The sequence below is a fragment of the Corapipo altera genome, unplaced genomic scaffold, assembly GCF_003945725.1.
Source record: "Corapipo altera isolate COAL_440 unplaced genomic scaffold, ASM394572v1 202, whole genome shotgun sequence".
Taxonomy (NCBI): Eukaryota; Metazoa; Chordata; class Aves; order Passeriformes; family Pipridae; genus Corapipo; species Corapipo altera.
In genome coordinates, this window is record NW_020884980.1 from 711,035 (window position 1) to 723,234 (window position 12,200).

At 48.3% G+C, this 12,200-nt stretch overlaps 1 protein-coding gene across 1 annotated transcript in view; it reads left to right on the forward strand.

Annotated features, from left to right (window-relative positions):
* Positions 1-11,909, forward strand: part of KDM5B (lysine demethylase 5B) — a 55,519-nt gene extending 43,610 nt beyond the window's left edge. The window contains exons 20-27 of the mRNA XM_027665732.1: positions 569-707; positions 2,468-2,647; positions 3,487-3,645; positions 5,445-5,930; positions 7,911-8,022; positions 9,297-9,451; positions 10,093-10,419; positions 11,022-11,909. Coding sequence (XP_027521533.1) covers positions 569-707; positions 2,468-2,647; positions 3,487-3,645; positions 5,445-5,930; positions 7,911-8,022; positions 9,297-9,451; positions 10,093-10,419; positions 11,022-11,159 — 1,696 coding nt within the window. The 3' untranslated portion in view covers positions 11,160-11,909. The remainder of the gene's footprint in view (positions 1-568; positions 708-2,467; positions 2,648-3,486; positions 3,646-5,444; positions 5,931-7,910; positions 8,023-9,296; positions 9,452-10,092; positions 10,420-11,021) is intronic.
* Positions 11,910-12,200: the final 291 nt, after the last annotated feature.

The window sequence follows — 12,200 nt, forward strand, 5'->3', positions numbered from 1 at the left end:
CTTTCCTTTTTCCTTTCCTTTTTCCTTTCCTTTTTCCTTTCCTTTTTTCCAATTTTGCCCCAGCCTCATACTTATGAAAGCATGGGAGTATCTCTTACCCACTACTAACCACAGTGTTTTAAAATAATTTAATAGAGCACAGAGCTGACTAAACTTGGATTTAACCTCCAGTATTGAGCTGTGTTGTGTTTGTACCTTTCTAAAACCACAAAATCAAACTGGGAAGTAGAGAAAAACCAAATTTCAGCAGTTTAACCCTCTAAAGCAGAATCTTTCAGCTGCTGCTGGTTGGGGTTTTTGTGAGTGTTTGAGGATCCAGAGTTCTGTCATTGAAAAGTTAATGAAAAGTAAATCTTCCTTGGGTGAGGATGTTTCTAGTAGGAGCCTGGAACAAGCCAACATTTCTAAAGCTCCCCTGCATTCCCGATGCCCAGGCTGTGCTGGGTGCAGCCCAGGGCTGGACATAACACCATTATTTGGTGTGACCCTCTGATTTTAATGGCCCTGGTGAGTAGAAGAGCCCCCTCTGTAATGCAGCATCTCACATCTGAGCTGTTGTGCTCCCCAGACCCCGACAGTCCCTGAGCAGCCTGGCAGCAGCCGTGAAGGAACTGGAGGAGATCCCAGCCTACCTCCCGAACGGAGCGGCGCTGAAGGACGCAGTGCAGAAGGCCAAGGACTGGATACAGGAGGTGGAGGCTCTGCAGGTACATGAACTGTGCTCGTGGCTGCTGGGCAGGGACAGTGACCCTGCCCAGGTCACCAGAGCCACCCTCTGCACCCTGGCTGTGCTCTGGGGCTCCAGACCCCGGGTGTGCTCTGTGTTTCCCGTGTCTGTGCTGTCTGTTCCCTCGGCCGTGGTGCAGTTACACTCACTGCCCTGATTTTTGCTTGGTTCTACACTTGATCTGTGCTCCTTCACCTTTGCAGCTAACTGCAATAAAATCTCTAAAGGAGCTGTTAGCAAAAATCTCAAGTTAAAAAGATGCTGTATTATGGAACTTTACCTTAAGGTCAGTTTTGCTCAGTAACAATTCCCTGCTAATCACACTTTTGTACCACACTGAGGTACAGTCTGGTGATACAGAAGTGTTTTCCTGGCTCAGCCTTGCGAGTGCTTGAGCCAGAGGTCAGTTGAAACTGTCCAGATCAGGCCAGGGTGGCACTGGGATAGCCCCGATTTCACATTTTAATATAAGTTGCCAAATATTTTTTTATATTTTTATTTGTCCTCATGTTTTTTCCATAAGGTGAACTCTGATCTGACTTAGGAGTATTTTCAAGCCTCTTTAGCCTAAACTGAGCTTTCTATAAAAACTTCTTTTGAGCTTTTATTTAAAAAGTAATTGTCCTGGGCTTAAATATTTTGAAGGAATAAAGTTCACGTTATACTAACTTTTGTTTGAGGGCTTTCTTGAAAGGTCTTAAGTGAATTATTCTTGGCATTTGAAAATTTCTTGGTCTGGACACTGAAATTTTGCCTCCTGAATATGGAAAAATGTGTCTGTCTGTGCCAAGAATTTTTGCTTCAGTTCTGTGAGGGTTTTGGTAAATGCCTGTGGTATCAGGAGGTTGGTAGCTTGGATGTTGCTGCTAGAGGTGTTGGGGTTGCTTTGGGGGAGTAGTTTTCCAGTCCCACATCACTGCCCATTCCAGAAATTACCTCTGGAATTAAATCTTGGTGCCACTTCACTTCTGGGTGTGTGGTATCTGCATGGCCCGAGGCGTGGGCTGCCAAGGGAATGGCTCCCGAATGGCACATGGGATACTGGAGATGGTTCTTGGCCTGGCATGGACTGGGTTGGACTTGACTTGTGGTGCTGTTGCTCCCTACATTACCTGACAGGAGGCTGGAGCCAGGTGGGGGTCAGGCTCTTCTCCCAGGTTACAGTTACAGGACAAGAGGAAATGGCTTTAAGTTGCATCAGGGGAGGTTCAGGTTGGATATTTGGGAAATTTCTTCCCTGCACAGGCTGCCCAGGGTTAGTGGAGTCACAGAGAGATTTAAAAGGTGTGTGGACGTGACACCTGGGGACATGGGTTAGTGGTGGCCTTGGAAGTGCTGGGTTAATGGCTGGACTTGATAATCTTGGAGGTCTTTTCCAACCTTAATGATTGTGATTCTATGATTTCAGAATATTTCCATTTTCTGCTGTGAATGCAGAGTGTGAGATTGTGAGGTTGCTTATATTGCTGATAGTCTCTGGGGGGGTTTTTGGGTTTTTTTGTCATTTGGGAAGTGTGTTCTTCCTTCCACCCCCCAGTGTGGTGTTAGTTTTGTTTGTGTAGTCTGACTCACACACAAGCAGCACAAATGTTGGATTAACAGCTGTGGAGGTGACTGAGGTGTTTGAGCAGTAGATTCATTTTTACAAACTCTACCTTCAGTTCACTGAGTGGCTGCTGGGACTCAGGGCAGTGCTCTGTCCTGTGTACATCGAGGATTTCCTAATTTACAACCCTGCAGGTTGGGGGACGTGTGCCCGTGCTGGACACGCTGGCGGAGCTTGTCACGAGGGGTCGATCCATCCCAGTGCACCTGGATTACCTGCCCAGGCTGGAGGCCCTGGTGTCCGAAGTGCAGGCGTGGAAGGAATGTGCAGCCAACACATTCCTGTGCGAGAACTCTCCGTATTCCCTTCTGGAGGTAAGAGATCCCAGCTCTGGAGATCAGCCCCGACAGTCACAGCACAGGTACACAGAGCTACAGTGTGGCCTCAGGAAGGAGCAGGAAATATTAAGTATATTTGCAGAATTGCTTTAGGAGTATATGAATTATTTTAATATCATTTTCATTAGCGACCAATACTTTTAATGATAGTTTTAAAATTTTGATATGCTTAAGATTTAGATATGCTTCCTCTATTCTTCTTTATCAGTAGCTAACAAGAGCAGGCAGTGCCAGTGTCTGACATCTTCCATATTAGTATGGGAATATTGACAGATCTGTGGCTCTGGATTTACTCCAGTGCATCAGGCCGAGCTGCAGGTGTGCAGTTCATACCTGCTCCATCCTGCTCAGGCTCGGTGTCAGGCTGTAGCTGCGTTCGCTGCCCCTCTGCATTTGGAGGGGGTGGTGTCACACCTGCAGTCCTTGAGCAGTCCACACTCTGCCCTACACCAAGCCCCTCTGACCCCCCCAGTCCTCCTCTCCCATCAGGACAGATGGGAATGCAGGGCAGTCCCTGGAATCTCTGGTTTTTTCCAGGGTTTGCAGTTTCAATCCCACAAAGGCTGTTTAGCGTCTCGGATGTCTCTGTGTTCCAGAAGTTTGGGTGAAATGCAGGGGTGTTTGGGTCTGGCCATTTTATAAAACTGAAGTTTCAACCTTCCAGCTGTCCCCACCTTCCAGATAACCTCATCCTAGTCCCTCAGATCTTGGATGGAATAAGTGCAGGAACTTCAGTTCTTACCAGTCGCCTGTGGCTGCGTTAGGGCAGGGTGGTGCATTAGGACACATTGTGACACTGCTGTTCTGTCCCTCAGGTGTTGTGTCCCTGGTGTGACATCGGAATGCTCAGTCTGAAGAGGAAGCAGAAGAAGCTGAAGGAGCCAGTGCCAAGTGGCAAGAAGAAAAGCACTAAGCTGGAAACGCTGAGTGACCTGGAGCGGGCGCTCTCTGAGAGCAAGGACACGGCGTCCGCGGTACGTGGCACAGATATTTTCAAAATGGAGCTGCTTCTGAGTTCCTTGAATCCTTGTTTCTGCTTGTTCCCCGTGCAGAAGTGTGGCTTTCACCCTATTCCTCCTCCTATGCTGCTCTGCAGGACTTTTGGGACTGCACTTTTCTGTGCTTGCTTTAGACTTCCCAAAATTGCTTTCAGTGGAAACAATGTGTGTTGCTTTGTGCATGAAGCAGCCTCACAGTTTGCCAGGCAGTGCCTGTAGCCGAGCAAAGCACAGGAAAACAAAAAATAGAGACCTGTTTTCCCCCACCATATCTAAACCTTATTAAAGATGGGATAGAGTTTGCCCAGGTCTGATCCTTTCAAAGAACACCATAACCCAGCACCATTTATAATTAAAATAAACACTCTGAATAATTAAAGGAAAACCTCATGTATTATGGAGTCACTAAAACACTACTCTGGGTGGAGCAGACTCAGTCTGTTGGTGGGAAAGGGCATCCTCCCAGCAGAGCTATTGCAGAGCCTCCCCTGTGGTCAGGTAATGAAGTCCTGTGGGTAGCAAGCAGTGGGTTCAATGGATGGAGTTTGAATGTAATTGTCCCTTTAATGTGGGACATTTAAGTTTTGACTCATGGCAATTACTTAAAACCTGTACATGCATTGGTTTTGGCCTCCCTTGACTGAAGGCCAGAGTTGTAGCCAGCACTAACTGGGACAGGCTGGGTCCCCAGTCCCACCTGTCCCTCTGTGACTCCATCACCTCTTGTTAAGGAGATCCAGGGCACTCACACGGGCTGCACATAGGAAGGTGCAGTCATTCAGGGTGACAGGGTTTCTTCTGACACACAAAGGGAACCAGAACCTTCCCACAGTGAGTTTTGGGCACTCCTGGCCTGGCTCAGCACCTGTGTGCATGTCACAATGTGCTGTGCCCTAGTCACATATCTGTCCAGGATGGACACAGCTGTCTCATTTTTCCAGGACTGACTTTAGTCCAGGCCTCACACTTGAAAGCCATGATGTGGGAAATAACCATTTTGTATGTATTTATAAACCCTCCTGTTTTAAGTTGTGACCCATAATAATATGCACAGAATTAATTAGTTGCAGCTGCTATGAACAGCCTTTATGGAACTGAAATATATTACTGTCTTTATAGTAACTAATGCTAAAGATTCTTGAAAAAAGGATCATGAGAAGGTGTAGAGAGAGCAAACAGCACATTCAGGGTACACCTGGACTTTGCTTGCTCTTCACAGCCCCCATAGCAAGTCCATAGGTCAGGGCATGGCCCTGAGCAGTGGGCAGCGTGTGCAGAGCAGGGGCTCAGAGGTGCATTTGTGTTTGTGAAACCTGCCCAGGCACTTTTTATGATTATCCAGAGTCTGACTAATGTTCACAGAGAAGTACCCACAATCCAAACCTGCACTTCTTCAGGATTTGAGCTGCTTTAAGGCAGGCCATGTTTTTGTAGTACAAAACACAAAGGATTGGAACAGAGAGGGGGTTAGGAGCTGTATTATTACAAAGGAATAAGCTTTGTATCTCTGGGCCTTACGAGAAAATGGAAGGGAACTGAAGTCACACCACTGCACATCCCCACTGCTGTCCCTCCATCCCCATCACTGCTCCTCCATCTCCAGCAGTGCTGCAGTTCAGAGGTTGAGAGCTCTGGAGGCGTTACAGGGGTGTGAGGAGTGTTGGTGGTCTGGGACAGTCGCTGGTGTTCTGGGACAGTTGCTGGTGTGTCTGAAGAGTGATGGAGCAGAGGGCACCCTGTTTGTAATGAGCAGTGTTCCTCTGGATCCCTTTCAGATGGCCACGCTTGGAGAAGCCCGGCTGAGGGAAATGGAAGCGCTACGTGCCCTGCGAGCAGCGAACGAGGTGAAGGTGCTGTCGAGTGAGGAGGATGCCGAGCTGAAAGTGTGTCTGTGCCAGAAGGAGCCGGCTGCTCCCATGATCCAGTGTGAGCTCTGCAGAGGGTTCTTCCACACCGGCTGTGTTTCGGTGCCCAGCGTCTTGCAGGGACCCCGGGTGTGGCTGTGTCCGCACTGCCGCCGATCCGAAAAGCCGCCTCTAGAGAAGATCTTGCCGCTGTTGGCCTCCCTGCAGCGCATCCGGGTGAGGCTGCCTGAGGGGGACGCCCTGCGGTACATGATCGAGAGAACTGTGAACTGGCAGCACAGAGCACAACAAATGTTATATTCAGGGAATCTCAAACGCATCCAGGACAAAGTTGGCTCAGGATTACTGTACAGCCGGTGGCAGCCCTCGGCGGGCCAGCTGCCGGAGACAAACAAGGTGAGACTGGGCTGGGCTTCCTGGCGGTGGGAGCGTGGGGTCAGCAAGGACAGGCTGTAACACTGTTCTGGGTTTGGGTTCAGTGCAGCTCCCTGCAGATCCCGCTGAGGCAGAGGGTTTGTGTCCTGCTTTACAGCTGTAGGGAGCTGGGTCCTGCTGTGCCCATTAGCCAGGATGTGGGTGTGTGTTCCAGCAGCAGCTTCATATCCCCTTCTGCTGACGTCCAGGAACAATTCCTCCCAAAAAGCCTGTTCCCCCCTCTCCTCCTCCAGCTTCCACGCTCTGCTGTGACACCACTAATGACAGAGCTGCTGGAGCTGTTGTTTCTGGAGTGCTTATTATTCGTTATTCAATTAGTCTTTATATTCTGTTCTTAGAAGTGTTCAAAGAGAGTTTTAAGTGTCGAGAATTACTAACAGAGGCACGAACTGTCCTGTGTGTTACCAGCTTGGCTCTCAGACAAGATTGTTTTTAACAAAGTGTCTTCATCCCTTACTGCTCCTCTTCCTTCTCACTTCCACTAGCCCTCTCCCAAGCTGAATATTCTGCTGGTATTGCTGAGCTGAGCCACAGTAGCTGTTTCAGATGGAGTCATGAGGGAGTTTGTCTTCCTCCAGTAAAGATCTTTCAGCAAGAAGCACAGGGAAAGAGGGAAAGGGGTTAAACAGCTTTCCTGAGATAACAAATGCAGAAAAAATCATAAATAAAAGCTCTGTGCAGTATAAAGAACATGAAACACCTCAAAATGGAATGCACTCTGTTGCTTTTACTTTTTGATTGAAATACCTTAGTTTTGCTAGTCCAGCTCAGTTACAGTTAGGCTGGTTTTGTGTTTTCATGTTCAGTTACATTAAAGGACAAAACATGCCACATATGCCTGAGGGAGTGTTACAGCTGCTTCTCAGTCACCCAGCTGTACCAATGGCTTGTGGTGACCAAATTTTTCAAGCAAGCAAGCCTAGATTTAGAAATTAAAACTATCTTTAGACAGCTGAGAGAATTTTTCAGGTCATTTAGGTCTGAAAGTATCTTTTTACTAGATCAACTATTGGAGCTGAAAAGGATAGGCCTGGAATTTGGGCATGTAAGTTGATGTTTGGGCCTGAAATAGAGTTAGTTCTATTAGCACACTGGTATTAGCTCAGCATGGAACTATGAGGTTCTTCCCACCTGAGAGCAGTGTAACCATTTTTGAGGGGTGTGGATCTCAAGTCATTTAACCTCCCAAATCAGGGTATCTCTGGCAGAGCTGGTGGAAGTCCTTGTGACTGCATTTCCCAAATCAGAGGTCCCTGAGAAGCTCAGTAGAAAAGCATCTGACCGTGTGCATCAGCCTGGGTCCCTCTCTGTGCCTGAGCCAGGGATCCTTCTGGAGCCAGTGGTGCTGTGGCAGGACAGGGGAGGCCTCCAGAGCCACATCAGCACAGGTGTGAGCTGAAATTTCAGTTTTGATGGATTTGAGGTGGTCTTCTGGAGAATCCAGTATCTCAGCATGGCTGGCTGTCCTGTTCCAATTCTGTTTTCCCTGTCATCTGGGCTAATCCAACCCTCACTTCCCCAAGAGAAAGCTCTTCACAGTAACCACTGGACTTGGGCTGCTTTGGCACCGGCCAAAGTGAGGAATGTGGAGCCTTTGGATGAGTTTGAAAAATTCATTAGAAGGCAGCTGTGGGAATTGAAGAGACCCAGATTCTGCAAGGGGCCCAGGCACTTGGGTTGGTGAGGGAGAGAGTGTTGTGGAAGGCAGCTGGTGAGATGGCTCTGGCAATGCCAGTGCAGCGCTGGCCCTGGCTCAGGGAGCGCAGGGTTTGCTGTTGCCATGTCCAGGCACAGGCAGAGCAGGGCTGATACCTGGTGTCTGGTCCCATTAGGACATTGAGATACAAGATTTCAGTAAGAGAAACAAGTGTTGGTTCTATCACAGTTATTCCAAACTTCAAACCACACATTTAGTGAAACGATGTGCGTTTTGTTTTCTAGGTGTCCCAGACAATTGGAGTAATGTCATTCTCCATGCCTCATGACTGGGATAACAGAACCATCTATTTGCATTCTCCATTCTCTACAGGACAGCACTGCATCCCACTTCATGGTTTGTAATCTTCACTTTGATTTGGGGGTTTTTTCCCCACCTTTCTTTTTCTTTGTGTTTGGTGGAGGGGGCAGCATGTCCTTGGTCACCAGGAAATGGATGAGCAGGCAGCACATCTGATGGTTCCTCCATCCCCTCACAGCTTGGGAGCTCAGTGTCCAGCTCTGGCAGAGGGGTGCATTGCTCAAGGATACAGATTTCCCACATGTAATGAAAAGATGTGGCACAACGGGGCAAGAGGTATGAGGAGAGCTGCCCCCTTCCCACCTGAACAGCTCACCACGGGCTGTGGCCCCAGCCAAGCTGCAGGAGGGAGAAAGGAGGGGACAGACCACTGGACATGTAGGAGGTGGATGGGGCAGCAGGGAGATGGTGCAGGAGGCCACGGGGTACTTGATTCACAGGACATGAGTCCGTGTAAGCTTTGCTGCAGCACAACTGTTGCAGAGTCAGAGATTGGAGCTCCCTCAGCTGCTGTGGGGGCTGCTGTGCCAGGGTCACTCAGTGCAGGCTCTGCAGTCTCCCCACCTCAGACTGTGTGGGTTGGACTACAACAGACATGCATCATTTGATGACTGTAAAAGAAGTTATTAATAATTTCTTGCCTCCTGATGCATAATGCTTGAGGGACACAAGTCCTACCTTCAAGCTTTTGAGTCAGTGCAGCTCAGTGTTACGCAAGACATTTCAGTGTAATGTCACAGTTCACATCAAATAAGGCAGTTCTTGTGTCACCAGGTTTATTTTTCAGGCCATGTTTGAGTTGTACTGTATTAAAAAACTGTTATTTACACTATCATTTTGACCTCCCCAGCTGGAACTGGAACTGGCAGCAGTAATGAGTGGTGACTGTAGAGCAGGACTCAGTTGCCAGGCTCATGCTCTCCTTCCTTCCTCTCCTGTCTTGGCTTCGCTTATGGATCTCAGGCAGTTTGTTCAGTAGTGAGGGGATCATCACACTCTTGTAGCTCCAGAAGCAGGAGAAGTTGCCAGGAACGATGGCAATGGCTTAGCCTTGAACCAGCAGGAAATGGGAGCATGGCAGGGTGCTGAGCCACAGTGCAGGAACTTCTGTGCAAGCTTTTATCTTTCCTTTTAACCCTGCTGTTAAAAAGGAGCAGTCAAGGGGGAACAGATAAGAGCTCATTCATGCGGTTTCAGATTTAAAGCCTCTCACCATCTTTTAATATGCTACCAGAGAATTTTCATTATCTGTGCAGTTCTCATCAGTGCTGGCACTGAAGAATCCCTGTTCTCTCTGTCTTTCACACTAGTCATTAGCACCGAGCTGGATGAGCTGATGATGGAGGCCCAGCTGCTGCAGGTTTCTTTGCCCGAAATCCAGGAGCTGTACCAGACCCTGTTCACAAAGCAGAGCCCTGCTCTGCAGCCGGAGCAGAGATCACCAGGGGCACCCACAAACGAAAAGGCAAGTGTCCAACAGCAGCTCTGGGCTGGGTCACTATGGGGCAGGGGCTCTGCCTCAGCCCGTGAGCTTTACAGGGGTTTGTGGCTGTACTTCCATGGAAATACATTTTCCTTGTTCAAAAGGAATCAAGAAGTTGATAACAAATTGGTTACAAATTATTGAATATGATTTGTGGCCTGATATATTTTTGAAATTTGGATCTGGTTTTTATGGTCACTCTCTGTTCTTTGAATACATCTGTCCTGATTTCATAGAATTGTAGAATCCTAGACTGGTTTGGGTTGGAAGGGACCTTAAAGCTCATCTCATTCCACCCCCTGCCCTGGGCAGGGACACCTTCCACTAGACCAGGTTGCTCCAAGCCCCATCCTGGCCTTGAACACTTCACTCTTGTCCTGTGTGGAGGTTTTCCAAGGGAGCTGCTGTGGAAGTTGTCAGCTCAGAGGCAGGAAATAAGAGTAGTTTTCTCTCTTAAGTTCTGTCCCTGGGACCTGACCCTGCCCTTGGCTCCTCTCAGGCTGCTGAAAAGGCAGCACTGTCAAATACTGCACTTAAGCCTATTCCGAAAACCGGGTATGGAATAAAAGGACAATGGGTGTTAGTTGCATACTTAGAACCTTGCCAAACTGTCTTTCCAATAGAATGAGTGTTGCCGAGGGAAGAAGGATGGGATGAGTTACATGGAGAGAAAACTGAAGCGGCGCTTTGAGAGAGAGACCTTCTGCGGTGAGAAGAGAGCGAGAGTAAAAAAGATGAGAACACCTAAAAAGAAGAAACTGAAACTGAGTCACTCAAAGGATCTGTGCAGTAACAAACTGGAGAGAGAGCGGGAGCGGCTCCTGGAGCTGCAGCGTTCCAGCGAAAGCCACTTGGTCCCCTCAGACATGTCGTTCTCCGAGCAGGAGGACTCTGAGGACGAGGATGCCATCTGCCCAGCCCTGAACTGCCTCCAGCCCGAGGGAGAGGAGGTCAGTACAGGCACACCCACAGTGCTGTTCCAAGTGCTGGGATCTGGGACAAGGAGCTGCCCGGGAACTGTTTGACGGCAGAAGCGCTGTTCATGAGGGTCACTCAGGGCCAGTCTCTGTGTGGCAAGACTGATCCCACCTGCCCCTGCTCCTGTGGCAGGGTTTGGTAGGACTGATCCCACGTCCCGTGGAGCAGCTGTGCCACATCAGCATCTGCACGGAATGGGAAGGGGGAGGTGGGGCTGTGCAAACACCATGTCCATCTCTGCTCTTGGGATACAGGTGTGGGTGGGGGCAGTGCTTTGGGCTCTGCACAGCTCCTTCCAGGCTGGACATGAAGGAGAGGGACAGCCCCAGGTGTCTGGGAGGGCCATGGAGAAGTTGAGTCCGTGGTAGCTGGGCAAGCAGGAGGGGGGATAAGAGGGAGTGTGCCCTGCCCACATCTCCAGAGAGCAGTGAGCAAGTGAATGCCCAGCACCAGGCAGCTGCGGAACAGGACATTTCTCACTCATTTACGTAGACCAGGAGCCCCAGAATGACTCACAGATGCTGGGGGGGTGTTGCCTGGTCCTGCTCTGAACCCCATGTCTGTTCTTCACCAGGTCGATTGGGTCCAGTGCGACGGCAGCTGCAACCAGTGGTTCCACCAGGTATGTGTGGGCATCTCGCCCGAAATGGCCGAGAAGGAGGATTATATCTGCACCAGCTGCACGGGGAAGGACTCACAGTATCGGAAGTAAAACTCCCATAAACCATTCAGGACTTGAGTAAAGAAGGTTCTCCCAGTTTTCCAGTTAAGCCACAGGGGCTGGTTTAAAAACCAGATTGCAAATGGTGCTACTTCTATCCTTATGGGATCATTTTCCAGAACTCAAAACAATTTTTGACACTTTTGTATTTTCCCTTGATCTGTTTGTGGTTGTTGAGGTTTGAGATGCTGACTGTTTGCAGGGGTTTCCACCGATTTGGAAGGCATTTGACACATGCACCTTTTACTGTACAGCATTCAGTTACCTCTCTGGGATTTACCGGCGTATTTAATTCAGCTTGGTTTGGGTGCAAAAAAAAAACAAAAACAAAACAAAACAAAAAAAAACCCTGCACCATGAATTTTCCAATAATCCTCTTTTGAGGAAATCCCTGTTTACTCTGTTAACTCTTTGGAGACTTTAGTTTTTTTCCACTTTGTTTTTCGTAGACTAGGTTTATTTATCTGAGCAATAACTTCTATGTCTGGTTTCAGTGACTGGAATGACAATTGAACAGCGTGTTGCTTCTAGCATTGGTTGGTGTACAGACAGCAAATGTTAGATCCTAGTGTCACTGAGGGCCCTGTGATGTAGAAGACAGGAAAAAAAAAAATCTGTAAAGTAATTGCCACAGCTGTATTTTGGCTTTCTCCTTTTTTGGGTAGCTTGTATCAAATGTTGCAGTTTATATTGTGGAATAAACCCCTGGTTATGTTATAAAATTAAATGTTGGTGTTTTTAGAGAGTTTGAAATGCAGTTTTATTTTCCTCTGGATCCACACTGGTTGCATCAATGGGTTCTCTTAGCCAACAGATTCATCTTCCAAAACAGCCATGCAGATGCCGTGGTGTTTCCTGACCTTCCTCCTCTGTTCAGATTTGGAAGGAGAAGGGAGGTCAAAATGTTGTTCACACCAAAAAGAAAAAAAACTTCAAGTTTTTTACAAAGCTTTTCCAAAGCTGAAATTATTTGCAGGTTGATTGAACAAAGGATTTGAAAGTACAGTTTGGGACTTGGCAGGGGTGGGAATG